General features: G+C 45.3%; 1 protein-coding gene across 6 annotated transcripts in view; it reads left to right on the forward strand.

The window, feature by feature from the left end:
- Positions 1-27,800, forward strand: part of PHACTR4 (phosphatase and actin regulator 4) — a 97,840-nt gene that overhangs the window by 61,935 nt on the left and 8,105 nt on the right. For 4 of the 6 annotated variants that reach the window (XM_030539339.1, XM_030539342.1, XM_030539340.1 and 1 more), the window contains 6 exons: positions 16,705-16,881; positions 17,455-17,535; positions 20,896-21,060; positions 21,179-21,547; positions 25,805-26,387; positions 27,380-27,609. In XM_030539339.1, coding sequence (XP_030395199.1) covers positions 16,705-16,881; positions 17,455-17,535; positions 20,896-21,060; positions 21,179-21,547; positions 25,805-26,387; positions 27,380-27,609 — 1,605 coding nt within the window. Of the gene's footprint in view, positions 1-5,113; positions 5,518-16,704; positions 16,882-17,454; positions 17,536-20,895; positions 21,061-21,178; positions 21,548-25,804; positions 26,388-27,379; positions 27,610-27,800 lie in introns of those variants that run through there. The other 2 variants (XM_030539338.1, XM_030539337.1) reach the window with 2 other exon arrangements.

Genomic DNA, 27,800 nt, shown 5'->3' on the forward strand with positions numbered 1-27,800 from the left:
ACATGTGAGAATCACTCCACATAACATCTGCTCTTATTCTGAATTGCATTTCTGAGCTTTATCCCCATTCTCTAAGTAGAAACAGGCTTATGGCCATAGAACCACGGACTTGGCACCCAGGCATCTATACACAGAATTGTCATGTAAGCATTTTAGCTGGGATTGTGACAGGGATTTGCAAGCAGCCTTGGTGCTCTAGCCACCTGACCAGCATAATTCTTAGATGTATGGCCTACCTAGCACTGGTATCCAGTATGTGTTAAGTAGAGAGCAGCGGGACTGTGGCTATCCTCAACTTGTTCGATCACAACTCCTCCTGCCTTTCAGTTTGAGATCAGGAAGAAGCTGGAGTTCTTAAGTAATCACTGGATACAAGGCCAGCAAACTGCTCGAGGAAATAAGAGTTTCCCAGCTGGAAATTTAATAGGAAGTTTACAAGGAAAGCAGGTGACCAGTAACTGGCTTACCGCACTGACTTCCTAGTGTGCTTCCAGCACAGAAAAGTATGGTCAAAGTATCCAAAATCTAAACGGGATGCCACTTGACTTGTGAATAAACTCTTTCTGTTTCCACAGAGGGTAATGGGCTGAGCGTTCTCGTGATCTGGGAGAAGAGGAGGAGATCACATGCTGCATTAACTGTTGTGACCTTTTAGATTTACTACCCACCTTTCCAACCACTCACTTTACATTGGTTGGTCAGTCATAGCTAATACCTTTTCCAAATGTTTGTGCAAAGTGTAATGGGAAATCAAGTCAAATGGCTTTCCTAGCACATTCGAGGGAGCTGGAGGTTGAGCCCGAGACTCCCAGAGACCGTGGCAACTTTTACAGGTACTCAGCACTCTGGGAGTCTTTTAGTTAATTCATTTCTATGGAATCTCCTAGCTGTATACAAAATCCTGCAGACTGTCTAGCATGCAGTGAAAACTTTATCCTTCAATTAAAGTGAACAATGATTGGGGGGAGGGCGGGGGTGGTGGTGGAGGTGCGTGTGTGTGAGAGAGGAGAGAATTAAACAGAGAAACTTTGTTAAAATATGTTCAGTGTGTTATCATCACTTCCCCCTCTTTTCCTCCCTACTGATCTTTCCCCTAAAAGGATGTTTATAAATCCAATATTGTTTCCTTATCTTTTTAAAAATTAGTACCTTTACCTTGGGGTAAGATCCCTGTTTTTTACCTAATCTCCCTGTAAGGCATGTTGTTGCTGACAAGCTCTTAAGGAAAACAGCCAGTATCGCTGGTTGGTTTTGAATGGACAACTCAAGCTTGTGTGGAGTGAGTAATGCAATCCTCCCTTCTTGAACTCTGCTAGGGCTGAATCACGGAGCAAAACTTTCAGAGTCACCGTTCTGTTTCACATGACAGTCAGAATCTAGAGTGTGAATGTGTGTGTCCACATGGAGTAGCTAGTGCTTGTGATCATGATGAGTGTCAAGCTGTAAAGGTAACTCTATGACCCGTCTCAAAGTAGAGGTACGTAACAACCAAGTTCTCAAGTCAAAGTGGTTTCCTTTATATAACGCCAAAGAGAAGGCTTTCTGTGGAGGATGTCCTCAGTACTTCTCTAAAGCCCACATCTAGCCACAGTCTGCAGCTCTGTGCTGGGTAATCAATATACTCCTATGTTTGGGAGGAGGTATCAACACTTCCCCTCTAAGAAGCATTACTATGAGCAGTGTTGTCATCCTCCTTGATTATGATTTACAGGAGCTAGTCTGTGTGCAATTTTTGTACTATTTTAACTAGATTGGTTTAGAAACTATATGGAAAAAGCTGTGCTAATAGAGGTACCTTTATATTGTTGTAACTGCCGTCAACACTAGGGAATTGCACAAAAATAGCTCAGTGGTTTGAGCATTGGCCTGCTAAACTCAGGGTTGTGAGTTCAATCCTTGTGGGGGCCATTTAGGGAATTTGGGTAAAAATCTGTCTGGGGATTGGTCCTGCTTTGGGCAGGGGGCTGAACTAGATACCTCCTGAGGTCCCTTCCAACCTAGATCTCTCTTCGTCTCCCCGCCCCCACTGTTGTATAGTTGACTTTTGCCGGAAGCGCCAGGGAAGTTTAATTAGACTCAGTTTTGTTGATAAAAAGGCTTGAAGGTTGACTGTTGCTGCACAATAGCTACATTTGCTGTCCTGTCACTGAGACTTTATTGGACTAAATTCAGCCTTGCAATTCCCACTTAGTCACCAGGAGTAATTATAACTGAGACCATGTCTGAATTGCAAACTTTTGCTGATGGAAGTGACGGCAGCGTGAAGCCGTTGCAGTTAGCATGTCGCTCATGTGTGTGCGTACTTGGCTCCTTGTGTTGATGCTGCACCTACTCACCAGGAGTGCTTGTGTCATGGGCAAGGGAAATGAGGAGGGAATTGCTCAGCTGCATGAAACTGAGTACGGTATAGAGCAATGGCAGTACAGTACCCCACTGTAATGGAAAATACATGGACACACTTACCCAAGGTTCCTTCTCCTGCATCGGGCTTGCTTGTGCTTTTGTTCCAGGACTAACCGCTCTGTGGCATATCTGAACACCAGCCAGGCTTGGTCAGCTGGGCAGTTGCACACAACAATGGAGAGAGCATCTAGGTGTGCTCGCCAGCTGGGCAGTCGGGGGAAAAAGCATTTAAAAAATTCATGATCTTTAAAGGAGCTTCCAGTCTCCACGGCCCCAGGCAGTGGAGTTCACAGTTGTGACCAGAGCAGTCAATGTCAGGCATTGTGGACAGCTGCTGGAGGACTGTTAGGGTCGACATAAGTAACATGGCATCAACAGTCACACTGCATGAACCTCAGTACATCGACCATGGTTCAGTGCCACTTGGGGAGGTGGTGTAGTGGGGCACTTACATAGGTGGGGGAGATACTTAAGCGTAGCCATGTGCACAGTTAGGTCAATGCAAGGTGGCTTACATTGGCCTAACTTTGTGTTGTAGACCAAGGCTGAAGCTATGCCCTGTCCTTTGTCTTCAGTGTGCAGACTTTTCTTATTTTGCTTCAAATGGGAAGGGAGCATTGGTTTTTTAACCCTACCCTACAGCTTGCTAATGTGAGACTAGATCAGTGTTTGGTTCCTGTTGCATTTTTTCCATCGCTGCGGGGATATTCTTCACAGACCTTTCTCCAAGCCAGACAACTCTCACCTGCTGATTCAGAGAGAATATGCAGTCCTGTTACCTCTGGACTTTGTCTCCTTTACATAGCTGTGTATTTAAAAGGCTTTTTGCATGTTTCAAAGTAAACAGCTCTTCCGTGAAGTGGAGAATTTTTATAATTCAGAGGAGTTTAATTGCTCATAATATGAATTCAAAATTCTGTAAAGACACAGTACTTGTGATCCTGTCTGACTCAGCAGCAAGAATAACCGTGATACGTTTAATTGGAGTATGAAGATGCATTGTGGGGGGTGAAGATAAGAACAGTGCGTTCAAGATTTTGAAACAATTCTGTGGTGGGGGGACGTTTAGACGTGTCTGCAAATCCATTACTCCATTTGGTCTTGTTGCTGCCTTGAAACTGTCCATGGAAACAAGAACAATTTGTTCAGCAGGGACAGTTTAATGCAAAGCACGTTACATCTACAGGTAAAGCAGAGGGTGAGCACTTTGCTTTGTGCATATTTTACAGCTGTGCTTAAAGGCGGGGAAGTGAATCTGCAGGTCACGTGATTTCACAGGTAACTTGTCAACATAGACACCAGAGATGCTACCACCTTTTCCCACATGCATTAATATAACTTACTTAGTGACTTTTTATTATAAAGGATGTTCCAAGCTACATACATGCCAGCTAGTCATTGTACAGTACACTGGTGCAATATACCTTCAAAGGTAGCAAAGCAAACACCTGCTCTTATCTAATGCACTAATTTGATCTGTAATATCCATTATGTACCCAGCTACTGGTTTGACGGACTGAGCCCTCATTTGGAAAATGGCTACGTCCTTCGGCCTCCCGAATCGGCTGCCTGTGACCAGTTCGTGTATTAGGAAATGTGATCACTTTGTCAAGCAGAGTGCTGTGGCGGGTGATTTCTGTTCCGTGAAATAGAAGAGCTGTGATGCAGTGGGCTGGCCATAATGGTGGGTTTGGAGCAGAATGCTACATTACAAGACGATGCAGCAGTAGACTTCGTTAGAGACACTGTCTGATTAGCTGTTTAAAACAAACTCCCTCACCTATGTTACAGATGTCATTTTGGATTATTAAAGCAGAATTTTAAAAATGGCATTCTCTGCTGCTTGGTTTCAGCATTTCGCTCCTTTTGACCATGGAGAATTTCAGATCGTTTTCATTTTTTGCTTTCCACTCACTGTTGTGATGCTGCAATGTGGGAATTTTTGTGGGTTTTACAAAAATTGTTTCCATTTCTATTAATCATAGCTTTTTCTGCAAAGAAAATCTAAATGTGGAGATTCTTCTGTTTAACTCTCCTGTTATGGGTGATAGCTGATTCCTTTCAAGGGGCCCTGTCACATTAGGCAGGCCCCACATTTAGGTTTTGGTTACAAAACAAACAACCCAATTATATTTGTTATAATATAAATGTATATAAAGGAAAGATTGTTTTGTTGCAATGCAAATATCCCCTTGCAGTGTTTGCAACATAAACATCACAGCATCATTCTAGTGCATGAGAACCAGAATATAGACTCATTTTGTTTTACTGCCCAAACAGAAGTTACAAAAAAGTAACCAAACAGCATAAGTAATGAAAAGAAAACTCAGATTTTTACAATTCATTAGTTCTGGATGTTTGTAACACAAATTTGTAGGTTTTTTTAAAAATACGGTCTTAACCTTCTGATGCTCCTTTAATTTTATCACATACCAGGCTTTTGTACAAATATCAGTTATCTGTATTGTTGTAGCAAAAGGGACTTGATGGGTCCAAAGAGCTTATTTTGGTTCATATTTTTAGGCCCAGGTATACTGTAGTATCTGGTTGGTTTTGATTGGGAAGTGAAATGGCTACAAATACTGTTTGCAGACTATTCTCTGGTAAAATCTCCCTCTGCCCTCCTTCCTGTTTCTCAGCCTCTTGGTGCGTTCCTGCTAAACTTGATGTAAGGAGCAAAGGGTGTTGATTATTTGGACTACGTAGCTAAGCGGCTAGAGTGTGGTTGGCAGTCTCCTCCCCTGCCTGAGCTTCAGCCCTGACTAGAGTGCACTCTGGAATGACAGGCATTCCTGCTTGAAGGGAGCTGGCATGGACGCTTATTTATGAGAATCACAAGTGCCTGGGCCTGGGATACAGGAAGAACAGGAGCTGTGGTGGATTGGCTGACACCCAGGCCATTTCCTGAGTTCTGGCAGTCCCCGCTCGCAAGGCTCTGGATTTTCCCCACCCTCCAGTGTGGATTTATCTCTTTTTAAAAAGGCTAACGTACTCTCCCAGGGTAGTGGTGTGTGGTCCCCCCGACCCCCGCGCCGCCTTCAGAGAGCTACTTTGGAAAGAGTCTAAGCATGGGGCAGACACTGTTCTCGAGACCGGTAAATCAAGCTGCATTTGGTGAGTAATGGAGAGCAGGAGAAGTCTAACAATCTCTGGCTGGGGCTGAGGCAGGGGTTGCAGGTGAAGCTGTGAAGTACATAGAAATGGAATGCTAGGATTGTGTAACCTTCATAGATCGCAATTGACTTGGGAAAATGTCAGACTTTGAGACGAGTAACTAGAGGGGAATTACTTTGTCTCTCTCTCTTTGCTGTGTTTAAACTTATTTACTATGCAACACGTTGTCCTTGCTTATCACCGTAGTCTGGTTCTGTGCTGCATTAGTTAAGGAACTATCTCCGATCTTCCTCGCTGCTGCCTGTCAGGTGCAGGGACGCTGCTTTACAGAGCCCAGGAAAATTCCCCAGATTTGACTGCAATTAAACATTTTATACAGCCGCAGTATGGAAATGATGCAGAATGGTCAACTTGTGTATGGTGTCACTGAGCTTTTGGGGGCACCTTTAATAGTTTGAAAAATGGGCTTGGCAGTCGTCTTTCTGCTTGATTCTAGTTCTGCCATTTCTTCCCTGCTTTATACAGAGGGACGTCTGTGGTTTTGAATTCTGGGGTACTGATGCTCCGACTACAGGGAGTGGATGAGTCCTGATGTACTATGGATATCTGGCAATTAATCACAAATGCCAGCCCAGTACTTCAAATTTTGAAAGCAGAATTTGATTACTTTGCTGTAGACTAATGAATTTAGCATGGCATTAGGAGTCTGTCTTGGGTTTGATCCCTGGCTCTGGGAGAGTGCTGTGACACCCGGGACAAGTCATTGCAGCTCTCTGTGCCTTTATTTCCCTGTGTGTGAGGTAGGGCGAATGCATTTGCTGCATTTCACAAAAAGCACTTTGATACTTGGAGGTGGAAGGCACTTTACAAAAGTGTAAATTATTTATTCCCTTTCCATGAAATCAGTTTCTCAGTCTTATAACTTTGAATATTTCTGGTGCTTTGTAGGGAAATAATTAGCTTTAGGTTAAGAGAGTGATTATTTTTCTCCTTACCGAACTTGTTCAAGAGCTGCTAAAAATAAGTGGTGTTGGGGGCAGTAAAACTTCAATCTTCTCTGCTGTCAGTGGAGATTAATAGTGCCTTCCCCTTGGATTTACGAGGTGTTGGAAGGCAGATCTAGTCAGTCTTGGCTGGGCTGCCCGGGCATCAGAAACTTTTGTAGTTTTTAGTGAGAAGGAAAGGTGACATTGACTTCCCCTGCCCTCAAAATCTGTCTTCTCCTCCTGATTATCCGTCATCTATAGATTCCTCTTATTGCACAGCTTGAGTAAAGGTACCAACCCATTGAATAGATCCTGAATTTTTAAGGGACAGCTCTCGCAGGCTGTCTTCTATTAACACAGACAAGATGTTCTTTCAAATAAAAATCCTGTTAAGATGGTATTGGACAGAGATGTACAAAAGACAGGGAAGTTAAAGGCTCACATTGTCCGTACTTTGCCCTGTTATGGTGGAAGAGGCTGGAGAAGTGTAGTTATGTGTTGTGACCGGAATCTGTTGTTGCTTTTAAGGTGAAAATTGCTTTTAAGGTCTAGACATCTCAGATATATAAAACACATACCTACCTCCCCCTTCTCCCCCTTGCTCGCTCCCCCCCCCCCAAATTCTTATATAGTTTTAATTTAATAGGAAGGTAGAAACACCAAAGCGAGCATCAAAATGGCATCCCCATAGTCAACAGATGACTACTATTTTTTTTTTGAGTCGTATTTGCTAACTTTCCTGAAAGACTTAGTTTTGCTACTTTCGAAGACAGCACATCTAGGACAGAGGGAGATAGATACTACCCTGGCTTGTACATCAGTAGCTAATTTTAACAGTTAAGCCTTAACAGAACTGTTAACTGAAGTCCTAGCTGCAAAATCACTAAATGATGGCACTATGCTAGACAGGGCTCCTAGATTCCAGGGTGACTTTGCAAGACTGGCATATTTATTTGTAAACTAAGTGATCTTAGGTCTGTTCCACGCAACGAACTTTTGCTGGAACAGCTGTGCTGGTCTGGGGCGTGAAGAAGTGTAATCCTGACCCTGACTGACATCAGTGTACCAGCAAAAGCCCCTAGAGGAGATGATGTTATACCAGCAGTTTTGCCAGTATAGCTTATTTTTCTTGGAGTGGGAGGGGAATAAGCAATACCAGAGAAGCAGTTTTGCCTGTGTAAATGGCATCCACACTAGGAGTGCTTTGCCAGTGTAGTAAGCCCACTATTGCCTTCCAGGTGTATACTTGGCTTCACTCTGGAGTCACTGAGAGATGACAAATGGGGACCTGTCTTCTGCGGGGGTTTTTGGCTGTGAAAGGCTGGGATGTTTTGTGTAGGGTGGCCTGACTTTCTGGAGTGTGGATATAGGGAATGGGCTAAAATGCTATCAGAATGTATTTTTCCTTTGTCATTTCTTTTTCCTGCATAATGGAAATGTTTATATCTGGTCCCAAAGTGTGTGACATCGGACCAATCTGCTGGCAGTGCTTTATATTCACGTGGGAGTTCATCTTTGAAGGTTATCCCATCAATCTGACTTGCTCAAGTGTGTTGGGGTGATGTTAACCTAGAGGGTGGTGTGACCCTGTTCTTGCATGATCTGAGGAAGAGCTCAAAAACTTCTCTCTCGCTAACAGAAGTTGGTCCATTATTCCAGATATTACCTCCTCCACCTTGACTTTCCTTGGGGATTTCAAAGGTGCAGAAGACTTCTTGCCAGTCAAAAAGCTTCCCACTCCTGGAACAAATGTACTTAATATTCTGTCAATATGTGGGGCAGTTCAATGTTCCAGTAGAACTATGCATGTCGTTGATGTTAGCAAGGAAGTTACTGCATAAGTGCTGTAGCCAGTTTTCAAACACTTTTATTAAGATGACAAAGGCCTTAGCTTACAGCATGAATACACACGTCCCTTAAATTTAAGGCTTTTAAAAAACGTCTTTCTAGTCCCATATAAAAAAATAAGAGCATATGAGGTTAAGTGCACTGAGTGTTGCTGGAGCCACATCCAGGAAAATTAAGAGCAAGATGCATTGGTTTCTGTAAAGAAACGTGACATGAAAAAGATCAAAATGCCAAGAAAAAAATAGGCCTTGTTTACATATAAACGTGAACCAGTTTGGGTAAAGCAGTGCACATCTTCATATAGACCCTTATTTTGATTTTTAGATTCAATAATGTTCTACTTAAGCTAAACTGAAATATATCTGGTTTAACCTGAAATAAGTATCCACACATGGGCAACACATATAGGAGGCTTGGGGAGGCTAAGACTCCCCAAAATAAAGAAGGCTGCCCATGCAGGGGGCAAATGCTGGATGCAGGTCGCCTCCCTTTGGAGGTATGCCGGCCTGCTGCCTTTGTACCCAGGGAGCAGGAGTGCTAAAGGTCCCTAGAAGTAAGTAAGTAAGTAAGTGTATGTGTGTGTGGGTGGGTGGGTGGCACCGGCACCCAGACCTAGCCCTTCCCTCCCCTCCAAGACCCTGCCCGCACTCCACCCCTCCCCTTGTGGTCCTGCCCTGACTCTGCAGCGAGACCCTACCCCTGCTCTGCCTCTTCCCCCCCAAGGCCCTGCCCTCTGCTCGCTCCTCTCTGCCCCTTCCCCCGTTGCTCACCCTTAGGGCAGGAAAAAAGGTGGGAGGGCATAGCCCTCCCACTTTTAAAAGTGATGGCATCAAGGCTCCCTGGCCTCCCGTGGCAGAGGAAGAGGCAGAGCAGGGAGAGGCAGAGTGAGGGCAGGGCCTCAGTGGAAGAGCTCGAAAGGGGGCGGGATCTTGGGGTGCAGCGAGGGCATGTCCTTGGGGTGGGGCAGGGGTGGGCCAGAGCGGGAGAGGGGCCACCATCCAGTTGCAGGTGACCCCACAATTCTAGGGAGCTTCTGGCACTCCTGGGAGTGGCCAGCCCAAACAAAAAACTCATGTACCACCTACATATCCACACAGCCTTTTGCATAGGTTTAAAATGCCTCCTTAAATTGGATTTTTGCAACTCTGCGTGTAGACAAGCTCTGAGGTTCACAAGCAGAGGACTAATCTATAGAGTTATCTGGGGGAGTTCTCTAAGAGCAGAAACTCATCTGGTGATTAGTAGATTGCTTGCAGTAACTCCCGTAAATAAAAAGAAATTGAACCACTTTTATGTGAATGGTAATCCTTTAGCATGAAGTGGTACACGCCAGCAACAAATCCATGAAAGGCTAAATGCAATGCCAACTCAAAACAAACCATCAGTGTTGCGAAATAAAATCCTGATATCCGTGTTTGGGGTTATTTCTTAACAAAAGCAAGATTCTAACACATTCCATCTACCCTGGTTGTTCTTATGACTCCCATCGCTGCTGCATCATCCACCCTGTCACTCTCCCGTAACACTAGTGTCATAAGAAAATACGGATAGCATTAACATTTCAGCAGGAGGAAAGATGGACTGGGAGAGCCTCCCTCAGTCAGGCGGTGTCGAGACACCTGTCTTGTTCCTCTTTCACACACTACTCTGCAGAATGGGTGGCGGAAGGAGCATGTCCTCTGTATTTAATCTAAAACTGTTTGGTTCTCAAACTGGGGGTAGGGACCCCTCAGGGGGTCGCAAGGTAATTACATGGGAAGTCGCACGCTGTCACCCTCCACCCCAAACCCCGCTTTGCCTCCAGCATTTATAAAGGTGTTAAATATATTAAAAAGTGGCTTTAATTAATAAGGGGAGGTCGCACTCAGAGGCTTGCTATGTGAAAGGGGTCACCAGTAAAAAAGTTTGAGAACCACTGATCTAAAATATGGTAGGAGAAAACAGTATACAATCTGTTCTGCCTCTGAACGTCTGTTTAAAGTTGCCATTTTTCTTCAGTGGAATCTGGAAATACCTGTAACCTCTCTCAGCTTCATCAAACTTCCTGAACATTTAATAGTCTAGTGTGACTCTTACACATCTGGGGTGAAATTCCTAGAGAAGATTTCCTTATGTTTTTCAACCTTGTACGCTGGCAATGAGCTCTAAGTTGGATGTGGGCATGGACTCCATCTATGCTGATGAACCAAGTTAAAATCATGATTTAACCTTATTTGTAGTGGACATACTGGGTTTGGGCTGTGCGGAGACTAAATTAAACTGGCTTTAAAAAAAATCACTAAAAACTATGTCAGCTTAACATGTCTGCCTAGCTTAGAGCTCTTTTCTACCTCACCTTGGCTTGTGATTTTTGCTGTTTCTTCATCCTGTATATCAGACGCCCCATTGTTCTAAAAGATTATCCGGGTACCCATTGCCATTTTAAAGAGGGTCAATGAATGTCAGCTAACAAAGGATTCTGTTGTTGAGGTTTTTGCTTGAAGACTCTCCTATTCCTTTTTTTTTAAGGTGGGTGCGCAGTGCAGTACAAAAGTGTGTTGCAATGGGCTTGACCAGATTACACCATTTGAGGGATGATGCCTATTTTTAATAAAACCCAGAGATCCTTGCTCTGTTGCGGGATTTCATCTATCAGGATATCTGACTCTCCATGGTAACTTGAGGCAAAAACGTTGCCATCTTTCCCAGAAATTCCATCACCAAGCTTTTTGGGAATCAATGACACATCTACAGGAAATCATTAAGCCACTAGTTGACTGTGCTGGAGGCAATCAGCTTGGAGTGTGTCAGGAAATCGAGGCCTTGAAGAATATATAAGAAGCTGGCTCCCGTCAATGACATGGTTTCTGTTGGATGAAAAGTACTGTAGGCAGCTTTAGGGCATTTTCTTCTTTTAGCACAGCTCTTCTGCGTCTAAACAAAATGCAGGAGGAGAAAACAAGGTTGAATCAATTTTAAAATGCCAAGAATAAAAGAGAACTTTAGGACTTTAGTGCAAACAAAAGTGTGATCTCTTCTGTGCATCACAAGTGCCCTCGACAAAATTGCTTTTAACTTTAGAGAATCTCATTCATGTGTCTTTACTTTTCTTTAAATGTGCTTCAGATTGGAATGTCCTAAATTCCAGCAGGAAATATTTGTGTGTTGCAGGGAGGAAGGCCCTGGGATGCTTTTGCAAGTGTAGTTTAAGTGCACCGGGAGGGGTGCGGTTGCATAAAAGGTGATGGGAGCAAAGTGTGTGTTAAACATGTTAGCAAATTGTTAGAGCTTTCGACCTTAACAGAATTCTATCAAGTGGTTAAAATATACTTTGTGCCCATCGGGCAAGACTGGCCCATGTTTTAACATGGGCATTTGGATTGCTCTTAATGCTAAAACATGATCCTCCTAAGCACCTTCACAACTGTGCATTAGACAACAGAGAATGTGGACTTGAAGGGCCAGCTGTCTGAAATGTGTGACTGAAACGGTACACTAGTTTTTTAATGGAGGTGCAGCACAAACGCTTGGGTGGGAGAACATGCTGGTTTGAAGTTGTAGCTTTCTTCAGAGTTGTGGCGTGAAAGAACAGCTTTGCTACCACAAGGCAGTTGTACCCAGATAGCGTATTAATCTGTCGTGAAGCATTTGATAGAAAGTGCAGTAACCCTTTTACATTAGATCTATGCAGTTATTCTTTTTGTTAACATTGGTTAAATGAGGTTCTTCCTAAGGGTGTGGATGAGTGTGTGTGTGTGTGTGTCAGAGGTTCTTATTTGAAATGGTCTTGGCTGGCTAGTGATGATACTTAGAGCCCTTCATGGATACAAAATTTGTATCCACATCTGATCCGCGTTCTGCAAAAATGGTCCGTGGATATCTGCATCTGAGTCTCGCATCTGCCCCCATATGTATGGCTTGAGCTTGCCACACAGGTGGGTGAGAACTGTGCTCTGGGGAGAACTTTGGAGGAGCTGCTAGAAGTTGACACTCCTAATTTCCCATTCCTGTTTCCCCCAATCTCTTTTCCGAAGCACTAAATTGCAGCTCTTTAGCACAGTTTCCTAGATGTATGACTCAGATAAGGAGGGGTGTGTTCTCTTGAACTTATCATTATAAAACAGCCTACAGACCTCCTACACCTCATTAACCAGCAGAATAAGGAGAGGCTGTGAGAAAAAACACCTTGTCCAGACAACTGTGGTGGAAGACTCAGTGGGTGCCAAAATCTACTCCCCTTGTGTGCCATTTTCAGAAATTTGTTCACTGGTACCGACTGGAACTGTCCTGAAACTGAATGCTCACATGAGTCCAGATTCTTTCCTTGGTCTTCCAGGGGATTACCCACTGATAGAACAGTCACTGAGTAAGCAGGACTATTTGGAATACATGTCACTCTAACGCATGTCTACAGCATCTGATCCACCCTGTAATTAAGAATGTGAATGAAGAATTAAGAAAGTGAATATAGCTTATAATGGCACCATAAGACTGCTGTTTTAAATGGCTGTGTGCACAGGCTCTTCCTTTCACAGTCATTAATAATTAGCACTATTGGGGAGCATGGCACTTTACAAACCCAAGTGTAAGTGGTCATTTCCCTGTGATGCTTGTGATGATGAGTCATGTTTCAGACAAAGGAGGAAGGGAGCTGCTCTCATGACATAAATAGTCTCCTGACGGACAAGAATTCTCGGTGAGAGGTTGCTCAGTACAATGCAGTGAGCTGACACTGATGGGAGAAATAGTGTAGCATTTGACTTAAAGTATCTGTGATAGCCAGAACTGAATGATGTGACAGAATTAAATAGTGGATAAATTCTACCTCCCTGCTTAAGCCTGTTTGGATTTGTGCTGATCTGACTTGTTTTTGGCTGCTCAGTGTCAAGTTTGGAATCCTGTTGGCATCTAGGATTTTGGTCCATCTGCTTGCTTTGCCGTGCCCTCCCTCTGATGCCCCCAGAGATGGTTGTAGAAGGAGAACAGATATGGTCCTCCTTCTAATTGGAAGTGGAGAAATTGCAGCTTTTTGAGCTATGGTCTCAGTTCATTAATCTCTGGACCTGACAGTTAGCTTATTAAAAGAAAACTGAGCCCATTTTGCTTATGCAGCACTCTGAAACCTCAGGAGGCAGAATGCGGTTGAGCTTACATTTCTTATACCGGTCCTGACTGGAGATGTATTTGAAATGAGTTTGACATGGGTCTTCTGTAATGCTGGTATTGCACCGTCAGTATAGTGATGGTCACCCACCATAGGCTCAAATGCCTTCATGGCACTTCAGTTCCAAATTCAATTCACAGTTTGTTCCTGGCAAGAATTTCTGCTTGCCCTGTGAACTTTCAGAACGCTCTGCTGAGCAAAGTGAATGCAACTCTTTAAAACTACACTCATGGCTCCAGGACTGATGCTTCGGTCTCTGACGAAACTGCCTCGAAACATCCAGGCAATCTATCTTTGGTGGTAAGTTTAAAAGTCCAGTCTGATTTTCCTGTGACTAACCCAAGTGAACATGAATTAAACTAAAATAGGTATCTTGTGTGCTTGCTTTTCATACAGGTGTGGGACTACCCTAGGCTGTTTACATACTTGCAATAATTCATCAGCTTTTTCTGTAACTGAATCAAGTTTTGAATTTGCGTACCTTTCTGAAATGGCTCCTAGCTGTGGCTATGGCCTCAGCTCTTCACTGAGGCCGAGTGAATCAAACTTTTCTAACTGAGCAGGTAGATTATTACTGCATCGAAGGTGGACTCCAGTGAGTCAGGAGGAAGAAATCTTTGTAGAGCCGGAAGAAACATGCCTTATAGGTAAAATCAAATAGACCCATGTTTGGGCCCAGGATGTCAGGTTCTAAAATACGTTCCAACTAGTCCAGGCAATAAAATGTTGGAAAATGCCTTTATATTGATTTTTTCCCCCTTTTCTATCACTGCTACCGCAGACCTTCATGAAATTGACTCCTATGCAAAACTCCTCCTGTTCTATCATTTCACATCAGATTATTTTTGTCAGTTTGCTTTCTGATCATTTATCCCACTATTAGCAGTCATTAAAGAGCATCCTGTCTTTACACAGAGTCCTGCTAATCCCTGTAGGACTCACTGGAAACTCTTCCTGTTCCCCCTGCGTTATTAAAACACCTTCTGTTGTTCCCTTCTCCCATTGGGGAGGCCTGGTTTTGCATCCTGTCACTTCTTCACCCAAGATGTGGCCACCAGGGGTCCATCAGTGCTGTTCTTTATGAGCAATATTGCATCACGTAGTAACTTTGCCTGTAGCTGCCTGGGGAGCAAAAGATTCGGACTGTTGCTCCTGCATACCTAATCTTTTTCTCTGAGTGTGTCTACACTGCAGGTGGATGTGTGGAGCGGGCAGTGATTTGCAGTCCATGCACACTTACTGGTGCTAGCTTTAATCTAGTTAGCTCACTAAAAATAGCAGTGGGCATGCGGTGCCACAGGTTACGTAGGAAAGTATGTACCCAGGGGGTCACGTAAGCTTATGCAGTTCTTGCTGCCATGTCATCGCAGCTATTTTTAGCGAGTTAGCTAGATTAAAGCTAGCACAGGTCTGTGTACATGAACTGTAAATCACACTGCAGTGCAGACATACTTGCTGAACAATGTCATAGCGTGAAGATCCAAGTGTCTGTCAATGAAACCCGAGTGAAATACAACACACAGGCCATTCCTATTTTCTTCTCTCTTTCTCTGCAGATTTGATCTCCCACATATTGTTAAAACAGGTCAAGTTCTGATATCTGGTACTACGTCTTCTGGCCGGTGTTACATAAATGTTATGATTAAGTGTATGATACTCTATTTGGGGTGTGCTGGACTTAGAAGTTGGCTCTTTCTAAAACTTTCTAGCCCTTGGTGATGGGATTCTTGGTTTGAGCATCCCGTATGTGAATAGCAGATGAGTGAGTTGTCATCGCGGGTCAGCGGTGCGGCCTTTTCTGGAGACATGTCACGTAGCCTAGTTTGAGACTGTATAGCTCAAGGACTTCATGTGTCCAAAAAGTTTGCATGAAACTCCCCAAAGTGTTTTTATTTACAATTGCTCAGAAAATAAAGCCCACAAGTGTGATGTATAGCTTGATGCATACACAATAGAGTCCCCAGTGTATTAGGGTATGCGGTTCATTCTAGTATTACAAAAAGCCTTAGGCCTGGTCTACACTAGTAAATTAGGTCTGTATAACTACACTGCACAGGGGTGAAAACTCCACGCCACTGAGTGGTGTAGTTAAACCAATCTAAGTCCCCATGGAGACAGCGCCATGTTGACAGAAGAATTCGTCCCTCGACCGAACTTGGTAGGTGGATTGTGTAGACTGATGGGAGAACCCCTCCTGTCAGCGTAGGTGGGTCTGTGCTGTAGTGTTTTAAGTGTATACAAGCCCTTAGTAAAGCTCTCTATTCCCAATACTGGGTACCATCCTGGTGTCCTGTAGAGCTATTTGGGTGCTCCCAAGTCACTTATAGCTAGAGACCAGAGATTCTCAGCCTCTATATTATGCCCATGAAGTGGGTCACTAGCAATCTTCAATACGAAGCAAAGCTGTTATTTCCCCCTTCCCCTAGTAAGTTCCAGCAAAATTGCAAACTCCAGGCAAGCAAGAAAGGTGACTGGCCTATCTTGATGTTTTGTGTTCCAATCACTCTTCACAACTTGCCTCATAAGGAGGCTTTTTTGATACAGAACTATGTTCCATAAGTACATCCTCTCCTGCTGCGTTCTTCTGGGAATTCTAGTACACTAGGTGGAGTGCAAGGTTGCATTGTTTTGCTTTCCTGAGTTTTTATTACTCTTGGCCCCGTAGCTTGTTATGGGGGCGGGGAGTGGAAATCAGACCGGCTTAGTTCTATTGTATACAGCCGTTGAGATGGGCTGATAACTTCAGTAGGTTCTGTCTAAATACAATCATGGAAGTCTGCCATGCTGTAGTACAGAAGGTATTTTATTCATGTAACTACTTTGTGTCCGGAGCATTTGCTTCCAGCTGAGACCCAGAGACTGCAATAAAGCTTCTTGTTCGTGCTCCTAGGGCTAAATAATAGCACTGTATAAATATTAACTAAGTCACAGTTACACTTGAGGGATTTTTAACACATCGCAGTATGTCTTTAGTCTGTTAGCACTGAAAACTTTACTTGATTGCTTCCCTACTCCTGTTCAGTATTGACTGGTTATGTGAAGGCATGGAGTCTTGCCATCTCCTCTGCATGAATTTGTATCACTCACTGCTTATCACTTTCCCGATATCCACAGGAGGGTTGGCAGGGACTGGCTGGGTGGGAAAGGAGGGAGCTCACATTTCGACTTCACTGGAATAAACCTGTGACTTTGCTTTTTCTTTCTGTGTAGCTGAGGAAGTGGATCATCCACCATCTGACATGGGGATGGGGGCTGACGTTCTGGAATCCGGAGATACCACACCCCCCACCAAGAGGAAGAGCAAGTTCTCGGGCTTTGGCAAGATTTTCAAACCTTGGAAGTGGAGGAAAAAGAAAAGCAGTGACAAATTCAAGGAAACATCAGAAGGTAAAGCATCAGGCTTGGTGCTGGTCTTGAAGTTTGGTTTAAACACTTTTCCCCACTGGAGAAGTGTATGCCAAGTTGTTTCATCCTTTACAATTAGCCATCAGAACAGTAGCAGCTGTGGGTGAGCTGCAGAGGCTGGCTGAAGCCTTGTGTCCCAGTGCTGGCATGTTTGGGATCAAAGTTTAATTCTTTGCTAGTGATGGCAACAACAAATTCACTGATAAGACGCCTCAGCCACTGGCTCCTTAAAACTGCAGCTTAAACATCTTTTAACTGTAGAAAACAATATTCTGAAGAGTTTTAAAGATGCAAGATTCCTTAGCTGACAGGAACTTCTCCAACAAGGCTTAGGTTGGAGGAATGACTGTTCACTGCTCTAGCACTATATTCTGGTGTGTGAATACAGGCCCCAGACAGGTTATTTTAACCCCCTCCCTCTTCTTCCTCCATGCAAAATGCAGCAACTTAAGCCACTTTTATTTCATCCACAGAGCCAGTACGTTTAAAACCCCATTCTTTTGAAACTCTCCCCTTGCCCTGTTTTCTGAGTGCTTTTTTTCAATTTAATATCAGTTTTAGAACGAAAGATTTCTATGCGAAAGCCAAGAGAGGAGCTGGTTAAAAGAGGGGTTCTGTTGGAAGACCCTGAGCAGGGTGAGTTTGCAAATGAACCTGTCATCCACCTATCTGTGTTCTGTGTAGCTGGTCTGCTGCTGACATAATCCCATCCTTGTTATTGCACCTTTAAAAAATAAAATACAATAAGTTAAAGGCTGTTTGCTAAACGTGACACCCCGCCTCCCCCCGGTCCCTTGTCTGTCCTTTGCACACGCTCACTGTCTGACTCCTGCACCTAGCTAGGAAAGCAATGTGATGAGGAAGCAATTCCTAAGATAAGCGTTCCGTGTTCTTATGCATCTTCCTGTCTGCTGCCGGCAGGGGAATTCTGTATCACTCCCGGTCGTGTCTCTGTCATATTTGTATCTCTGCCCAGCCTTTGGTACCATCCCTCCATGCTCCTGTCCTTTACATTCATGCTCACTATAAGCTCCAGGTTGTTTTGATCATGTTTCAGTTTGTATCCTAGCCCCATTGAGAAATAGGATATCTATAATGTTGAATTTTATTTGTTTCTAGGACTGCAAGGCCAAACGAAAGGAAACAAAAATTCAGTACAGCTCTTAAGCTGCTTGTGTAGAGGCATTCCATCAAGGAGGTGATAGGTGTCTTTCACATGCCTCTGAGACAGGCCTGTAATGGTGCATTCATTTCTGGGCTCCTCCTTGTCAGAAAATTGTAGCCAAACTGTAGGAAAAGCAGCAAGAAATGATTAAAACAATCCATGAGGAAAGATTCTAGCGAAATAGGGTGAAATATGACTGAAGTCGTCCACAAGTATTTGAACCTTGTGAACACCAAGTTAAGGGAGGAATTTTATGTGTTCAAAGGTGTGTAATGAGAGGTCATGGATGAAACTGAGGAAGCGAAAAGATAGGCTGGATACAAATTTCCCGAGAGAGAGAGATGGCAGAGGGGGAGAGTGTAACAAGGGGGTGACATGCAGGAGTGTTGCTAAGAGATGGAATTTTGTGTTTTGGCTGCAGTCACGTGACCTGAGTTAGGAAGCGGAGAAGACAATTACAATAAGATTAAACAAAGTGATAGAAATAAATGTGGGGCCAGGCAAGCTGGCGGACAGATTTTAAATCACAGAAATTAGAAACTGACTTGCTGATATTTTTGTTGCAAGTCAGTGGGAGGTTTCTACAATCGGTCGCAGTTTTAAATCCTGCACTCAGAAGATCAGTGTATTATCCGAAAGATAAGTGGTCTGGAGAGAGCAGAAAAAGTTTCTACCCACTTGTATACGCTCCGCTGGCTTGTGGGTTCTGACATTCAGGTCCCAGTGGCTCATTTTTATAAACTTCTTTGCTGTCCTTAATTCAGTTCTACACAGCTGCATTGTGTCTAGTATTCACCTTACAAATTGCAAACAGTGCAGGCAAAACTCTAAATTGTAACACAAATAAAGGAGAGCAGCTGGCCGGGGTAGCGAGGACGTGTTCAGATGGGATGTGAAAATAGCTGGAGTTGTGGCAGAGCAGGAGGGCTGTGTGGGGAAGAGATGTAGAGAGAGGTGGTTTATCCACAATGGGGCAGCAGACAAAGTCCTTGAGGCGGGCTGGCCCAAGCTCGTGGAGGGCTTTTAAAGCAAAGACGACCATTTTGAACTAGATTGTGGAAATCCACTGGAATTGAAATGGCTGGGGATAAGAATGAGAGAGCCAGCAGCAGCATCCTGTACATGCCAGAACCTGGAGAATATGGGAAGGCATAAGGAGAGAGTTTGAATAGCTGAAGCGGGGCAGGGGGGTGTAATATCTAGGGAATTGTCCAAGGAAGATGACAGGCAGATTTTACGGCAGCGTTTCCCTGTGTGAGGGAACTCGTACGAAGGGCACGAAGGACTAGTCAGGTGGCCATCTGGATTGTCCTCCAGAATCCTGGCTTCAGTTTTAAAATGAAAGTCTCATGTTTGCAAAGAAAACCATAAAAACACTAAGGCCATGTCTGCACTACTAGCACAGCAGTGGCACAGCGATGCTGCTGGAGTGCCATACTGCAGACCCTTCCTACGACGATGGAAGAGCTTTTTCCATCAGCGTAGGTCATCCACCTCTGAGCAGTGGTGGCTAGGCTGACGGGAAGAATTCTTCCACTGGTTTAGCCATGCTCAGTGAAGAACCATAGCTGTGTCACCCTAACTTTTCAGTGTAGACCAAGCTTAAGCAAATTTAACCAACACAGCAACATCTGCCTGAGCTCTCAGAGAGCTTGAAACAATAGCTGAGAGTGAAAAAAATGTGTCCCATCAATCAAATGGGTGACAACTAAGGTTATGTCTACACTGCAGCTTATGTCAGCAAAATTTATGTCATTTGATGTGAATAAATCACCCCCCGGAGTGACATAAATTACACCAACATAAGCACTTGTGTGCACAGCGTTATGTCGGGGAGAGTGTCTGTAATACTATATGGCAGGGCTGAAGCGGTGTGTGGCTGGCTTTGTTTTCCTGAAGAAATGCTCAACTTTCAGAGTTTAGGGAACACTGCTCTAGAAGACATGGTAAGAAGTAGTGAGGATTAAGGTTGACGAAGGGTATGAAAACAACGTTCTAGACCTAAATCAAAAAGGAAGGTAGGAGAGGTGAGACTTCATTTAAGGAAACTCCTCTTCTCCATTGTTCAAAGGTTTGGGCTGCTCATCATTCTCCAGGGCAAATGCTGCAGGAATGCCATGTACAAACCAGTATGGAACGTATCCGTGCCCTGGGAACACTGAATGACTCTTGTCTTCAGAACAAATCTATTGTACATACAGTGGAAACCTGGCCAGCATTATGAGTTCTGAAATGTAGCAGAGTACAGGGGTTCATTAGAAAGCCCTTTAAATAAACTGATGCAGAAGGCTACAAGACCTTGATTGCAACAGCTGCTGGACTGCTGATCATGGGATAGTGCTGGCCTTGAAGGCATCTTAACTTTGAACCTTGTAAATATGTTCCTTTGTAAATGAGCCCATTGTATGGGAGATTGATTGGGGAATAAACAGATTGTTGGAATAAACCAGAGTTACAGGAGATCAAGCCCTATACTGTCTTTTAGCATATTGTTGTTGAAATCAAGAGCTCCAAACTAACTTGGTGCTGATGTTACCATGTGCTATTTTATGTAGAAAGTAATTCTAGGACCAGATATTCCAGAAGTAAAAGGAGTGTTGTGGATACTTGCAGATTTTTAAATAGACAATCATTGGCAATCTATTACCAGTTCACTGCCTACCGATAGCTGTGTATCTTCTCAGGCTTCACATCATAGAATCATAGAAGTGGAAGGGACCTCAAGAGGTCATCTAGTCCAGCCCCCTGCTCTCATGGCAGGACTAAGTATTCAGTATCTTTTGCCTTTTCTGATGGTTTTCTGTTCATTCCTCACCCCCATCCCCTCACAGATGGAAAGGAACCAGACAAACTCAGCCATGCTGCATTGAAGAACGGGCATACAGTCCCCATTGGTGGTTCTGGGATGTCAAACCTGGCCCACCTGGAGGAAGAGGTTGGGAAGAAATCAAGTCTTAGAAAGTCTGTTCCAGTTGAGGAACCAAAGAAAAGACCAGGTAGGAAATCAGTCTTGCTTCAGCTTCTCACAAAGAAATATCTGTTTTGAATTCTCTTCTCTTGGGTCCCCTCATTCACCAATCTCTATAAGCACTTGTTTTGTGTTTCACTTTGCAGGCTCATCCAGTAGCAATCCTAGTTCAGAAATGGAGCCACCTCATGAGCCGCATGCACCCAAACAGCCTTTGCTTCCTCCGAAAAGACCCTCGTCCTCTTCTCAGGAGGCAAGTGATGTGCAGGCGAGAGATCCTGTCCCTGCCAGCCGCACTACAAGGACTGCATCCTCCTCTACTGTTACTGCCGCCACCAGCATAGCAAAGACGGTTAATTCCACAGTCGCCCCTTGCCCAGCCCCCAGGACTGTGCCCCCTGCTTTTGCCAGCACTAACACTACTGCTACCACAAGTACAACCAGCGTGGTGCCTGCCAAACAGCCCCCCATCCCGCCCCCGAAGCCGGTGAACAGAAATAGCAACCCTTTAATAGGTAAGTGTCTGCCTCTTTGCAAGTGGCTATCAGTCAAACCTAGGATGCTCTTTTGTTCCTTCTTTGAGATTGCAAACTCTGTTTGGAAGGGAAGATTTGTGTTGCTGTGTTCAGACATAACATGTCTCAAATGCCTGTGAGCAATCAAGGACCTTCAGTGCTTGACCACTGGACAGGCATGGAAACTGGGTGAGCTCTGTTGGTGCTGGTCCCATCAGCACAGGGCAAATGTTAATTACTTTCAAGTGGCACTACGGACCAAACAATCTGCCTAGCACCGATGTATCCAGCGGCTGATCGAGTGATGCAATATCTAGTTTTTCTGTGAAGGGTAGTGATTGAGATTAAAAATCACTGTTGTAATAAAGTGTCTTTAACCTTCAACCAATGTGGGAACTTATCAGCTGTGCTGGACTGGAAGGCTTGGGATTGTTAGTGGGTCTTAGAAGACTTGCACCTGTAAATCACCAGTTTGTATGATCAGTGGAAGTTTATGGTTACAGCCGTTTGGTGTCCTAATGAACTGGTAAGTCCCAGTGGGAAATATCCACATGACAAATTATTGTGGTGTTTGGCACAGATCGGTGCCATTGCTGCCAGTTGCAGCAGCGAGGCAAAGGACTCGGAGTGGACTGTGGAGTCTGAACTGCCCCCTTGCTTCTTGAGGTGCTTCTTCAAAGTGCATTGGCAAGGCAGGGTCGTTGGGGAAGCATGCCCCCCTTGCTGCTGTGGATAAACGGAGAAATTCAGGCTGCAGGGCTGCTCATCTGGCAAACTCCAGAGCACTGAAATGTAAATTAAGAGCTGATTCTTCCCAGTGCTGGTTAAATAAAGAATTAAATGCATCTATTTCCAAACCTGTTTTAACAGAACATGTTGGGGGGAGTTTCTTGCCATGCAGTTAGCCCAGTATTCAGTATTGGTCTCTTAGATGCCTTGGTTCAGTCTTGAATAAGTCACAAGAGAAATGTGTTAAGTGAACTGAACGAAGCTGTTAAAGGCCAATCCCCATCTCGCAACCAGTGCACAGCTCTGTTGCTAGGCTTTGGACAGAAGTAGCAGGGAGTGCCACAGATCAGGACTGAGATGTATGGGCAGAGTAGGATGACCAGACGTCCTGATTTTATAGGGACAGTCCTGATTTTTGGGTCTTTTTCTTATATAGGCTCCTATTACCCCCCACTCCCGTCCCGATTTTTCACATTTGCTGTCTGGTCACCCTAGGGCGGAGCTGTGGAATGAATCCATCTCAAGAATGGTGGCTGGGCTTATGCAGGTCTTGTTTGGGAGGCATTAGCAGAGCTGTATAGAGAAAGCCAGCGCAGGACTATCTGGAGTAGGCTTAGGCCAGTGCTTTCATTTCCACAAGCAAATAACACTACTTCTCCAGCCTAAAAAATAAATAGGAACCAAATAATTGAGTTTTTCTGCTCTGGGATGCTCTCTGCTCTAGCAGGTTTTACAATTGACCTTTGCATGGTATTAAACTGCTGTTTGCTGGATGACAAAACGAGTCTGACCGTTCCTGTTGTGCATGCAAGGAAATACCTTCTTTGCTTACTTAAGCTGCTTGCACACAACATGGGCGGTGTTTGAAATGCCCCAGCACTAATTGCAGATAGCGCTGAGAAAAAAATGGTAATGAAAGACAGCAAAGTGTCATTCTGTTGCTATCCCCAGGGTAGGGCCTCAGACACCTATGGCAGAGGGTGTGGCGGGAGTCAGAGGAGTTAAATATAAGTAGAGCTGAAGAGCTCTGCACCTGTTTTGCTTGCTTTGCCTGTTGAGAATCCACATCCAAACAGTGACCGATTTCACAACTGTACTCTGTACAGACCTACATTTAAATACTCCCCACGATGCTGTTGTTCCTGATACAAAGGTATTGAAAGCAGCATTGGAGTTAGCCATTCTGCAGTATCCAGCCTGCATAGTTTCACTGAAGGATGAAACTGAAGGGACATGTGTTTGGATGGTGTAAACGCCAAGGAGAGGAAGAAAATATTTAACACATAGTAAAGGTTAACTAGGAACAATGGATTTGAATTAGGCGAAGGAATATACAGCCTGAATGTCAGGAAGTGTTACCCAATGGTGAGATTGGGGAATAGGCTCCCAAAGGAACTGGTGGAGGCCCCACTGATTGACAGAATAAAGACTAGGTGACAGAGCACAGAGTGGAAGGGAACAGCCCCGCACTGGAAAGAGGTGAATGTGGCTGACGTAACTCATCTCTTCCATCTCTGCTTTCTCATCCTATGCCGCTGGCCTCTTAAATGACACTTTGCGGCAGGGCAGGATAGGCTCAGGAAATGCATAACGAACTTTTACCCACCAGCAGTTCACAGGGTATGCATGGATTCTGGCAAGGCCACGCCAGGTACAGGGGCAGCTGTGTCGTTCACAGGAAAGTGGCAAATTTAGCCTTTACTAGAGTAATATGTTGGCTTCTGTGTTGGGTCAGAGGAGTGTGTACTGTCCTGGGTGCAGTGAAACTAATTTTTAGCCCAGTGAGAGTGACCCCTTTACCTTACTCATGAAGGGAGACAGATTGGATTCACAGGACACTTGCAGCAGGGCCTGGGCGTGTGGGTGCTCTGCTTTTCTAACTCCCATTTATGGGAGGTGCTGGCTACTTGGCCCCTCAGAATCAGGCTCTTAGTAACCAAACCTGATCTCTTGGGGCTGATCTTGGGTGCTTTGAGCAGCACTGAAAGCAGAAGTCAGTGGGAGCTGATAAATTCAGCACTAGACAGGATCCTTGCCTCAATCTGTAAGGGAAAAGTCTGTAAATTTGAAACAGCTGAAAAATGTGTCCACTTCTGTATTACTGCAGTCTTCCCAGAAAGCACAATTTCCTCATCCCCTGCTGCCTTTTGTGGTTCTGCAGCACCACTGGACTAGTATCTCTTGCCCCAGATCTGGGGAATATGTTGATACAGATGTGATTGTGGCGGTGAAAACAAGCAGACACAAAAGAAAACTGACGTTTTCCAAGCAGTTTGGTAGGAGGGAAATTGACCTTTCAACCCTAAGAAACTGCTACTGCATAAATATTAAAGGCCAAAAAACCACTGCCTAAGAGCCTTTACTATCCCACTCCCACCTGCTCCTGCTATTATGGCAGTGGGTCCTGTGGGACCCACAGGATCCCAGTCCCACTGCAGGGCTCTGCACTAGTCCCATGCAGGGCTCTGCACTGCAGCAAGAATCCAATGTCCTTTTTAAACACTGAGTGTTCTCCTGTAGGACAGAAGTGATGTACCATGTGTGAGGTCTCCAATTTTGGGAGCCACTACTGAAGACTATATTTTCTGGATGGGGGACATTACATTTGGGCTCCAGCCCTCTTCCCCTAGTCACATTGTTCTTGTCGTTCTCTCCTTGATCAGCATCAAACAGCACAGACCCCTGCATTAAATTCAGGCCTGCCCCACAAATTGGGACAGGACTTCCCCAGCTGTAGATTTCATGGGTCCAATAAACCCCTCTGGACACATGACGTCAGCTCTGCCTTAGATACTAGTGGATGAGGAGTAAGCTGGTATCAGGATTTATGGTGACCCAGTGTTGAGTCCACATGGCGTAGGGAAAGCACTTTCATGCTGGAGAGGAGTGGCTAGCAGTAATGTTCTCTGTGGCTCGTTCTGACAGCTAAACTGAGAGTGAGCATGTTAACATTTCAGTCCCACTGACTTTTGTCTTCAAATAGCAATACCCTAAAAGGGTTATGTGAAGAGAAAAGCTTAAAGTCCAGGGTTTTGTTGGGGATGTTGTATCAGATTCCATTGTTGGGTGATGACTGCAAATGCAGACACAAGGCTCCCTGGTTGCATTCATTCCTGTGCTAAGTGAGGAGCATACTGATCTGCATGTCCTGCACCTGCCCAAGGAATGCTGCCTTTCCTGGAGCTGGCCCTGCTGCTGCACTCTCGCCAAGCCAACGAGACGAGCAGGAGCTCTTCCAGCCTGCTCACTCTTGGCTGCTGTCCTGACTTCTTACCTTAGTAGCTAGAAGAGCAAGTGCGAAGCTTTGCCACCCAGTTACCTCTGGCATCTGGCTTTAGGGAGCGAGTAGCTGAGACTGCAGGAGGTCATGCAGTCTGATCATGGTCTCAGTGGGTCAGAATCTGCCTGCTTCTAACCACTGGACCCCGTAGCCTTCCGAGTGCTTTCTGAGCTCAGCCAGTGGATGAGTGAGGGGTCCGGGGCTATGGCGAAGCCCTAATAAAATGTGGGATCTCTCTTCTCTTCCAGCTGAACTGTCTCAAGCAGTGAACAGTGGTATGGGCTCATCAAAGCCTTCCCCGCCCTTACCACCCAAGAGAGGCATTCCATCTAACGTGGCACCTTCACTGGAGTCAGCTGCTGCTTCGAAACCACCAAGCGATAGGATAGCATCAGCTACTCGTCCTGCATCGATACCAGTGCATATCACCGTGTCTCACCCGCCACCGTCGCCTTCTCCACCATTGCCCAGCCACGTACCTCCTGAGCCCCCGCGCACGCCCCTGCCTGCCTCCAGCCCTGCGATGGAACCCCAGATCTCCCTGGAACTGCCCAAGGAGACCCCTCCACAGGAAGATCTCAGGTCACTGGAAGTGCCCAAGTGGGCGGCAGAGCAGGGGTTCGGAGAACCTCACGTGCCAACGCGGCTGCCCCAGATCCCACTGCACATCCGGATCCAGCAGGCGCTGACAAGCCCCCTGCCAGTTACCCCACCTGCAGAGGGGTCGCACAGGGCTCACTCGCTGCTCTTCGAAAACGACAGCCTTTACGAGGACAACGGCACCCTGGGCCGGGCCAGGTCGCTGCCAGTCACCATCGAGATGCTGAAAGTGTGAGTACAGACTCTGTGCGTGCGGGAGCACTGATGGGTAGGAGGGCAGCCAGGCACACAGCAGCCTGCACTCTGGTGTGGGAACGCTGCGCTCCACAGCCTAGGGCAAGACCCGTGATTGTGGAAAGTGCCCTGGGAATTGAGTGTTCGGAGAAGTGGTGATTACCTTGGTACCCTAGGCAGGAAAAGCAAAAAAAGTTCAGAGGAATCTAGGTATTTAATTGCACTGATGAGACAAAGTGAGATCCTCAGTTTCTTCATTCATCCATGACCTGTTTCTGATGACCTAGAGAGACTGCTTGGGATTTGATATGGTAGTCGTCCCCCCACCCCCACCCCTCGCCCCACACACTCTGCTTAGGTTCGGCAGCAGGTTTGAACCCTGAAACCCCAAATGGGGTTGGCCGGGGATGCGGGGGTGGGGTGGGGAGGGAAGGGTTAGCCCCAGGTGCCTCAGACAGTGCATCTCCTTGAATTGGTGCTTACGGGCGTCCTTCCGACTCTTCTGGAAGGAGGGATGAGGCAGGGATTATGGCACGGGCCTGTGAGCAGAGCTCCTTCAACCTGCCACTGTTTTGGACTACCAGCAAAGCACCCAAGGAAGCGTCTTGACTTGGGCTCCTTAACCCCCTAACTCCCTTAAGTGCATTTGGAAATCCCACCCATAATCCCTGTCTCAGTTGCTGCAATTTGTGAAAGTTTAAAGCACGTTGACATCCCTGGAGGGAAGGTGCTACTGGCGGGCAAGGAGGTCTGAATACTCTTGCTCGTAGCTCAGCAGGGCTTCCACAAAAGAGTATGGGATAAAAGGGTGGGCAGCAGCCCCAGCAAACAGCCATTGGCTACGAAAAGCTTACAGCGCTAGTTACCTACCTTCTGTAGATAGGCTTCCATTTAAATTGTCATTGGGGCTGGGGATGGAACAAATCCCTGACTTCCAAGGGAATCATTGTCATTGTTAAAAGAAATAATAATTGTGTGCGTTTTGTTAGTCCAGATGATGATGAAGAGGAGGAGGAAGCAGACCAGGAGGGCGAACGGAGTTCAGGTCCTCACGTTTACATTGGAGATGCACCCTCTGTCACGGTCATTCCTAGGCTAATGCCACAGCCCCTGCAGGAGGAAGAGGAGGAGGAGGAGGAGGGGATGAGTGATTCGGACTCCGAGGGACCCATCCTGTATAAGGATGAGGAGGATGAAGAGGAAGATGAAAGCCATAACAGTAAGGTTTCACCGTTGGGAGGCAGCTTTATTCCTGCACTTAGACACGTCAAGAGCCAAACCAAAAGTCTGGTTGGTACAGTGTCCCAAAATGTTAGCCTCTTGGCTTCCTGACAAGCTACGTATCCACACTAAAGCAATGCACGCTGGCAAACATAATCCCCACTGTACATACAAAACGATGGGGACTGT

The sequence above is a fragment of the Gopherus evgoodei genome, chromosome 20 (genome assembly GCF_007399415.2).
Source record: "Gopherus evgoodei ecotype Sinaloan lineage chromosome 20, rGopEvg1_v1.p, whole genome shotgun sequence".
Taxonomy (NCBI): domain Eukaryota; kingdom Metazoa; phylum Chordata; order Testudines; family Testudinidae; genus Gopherus; species Gopherus evgoodei.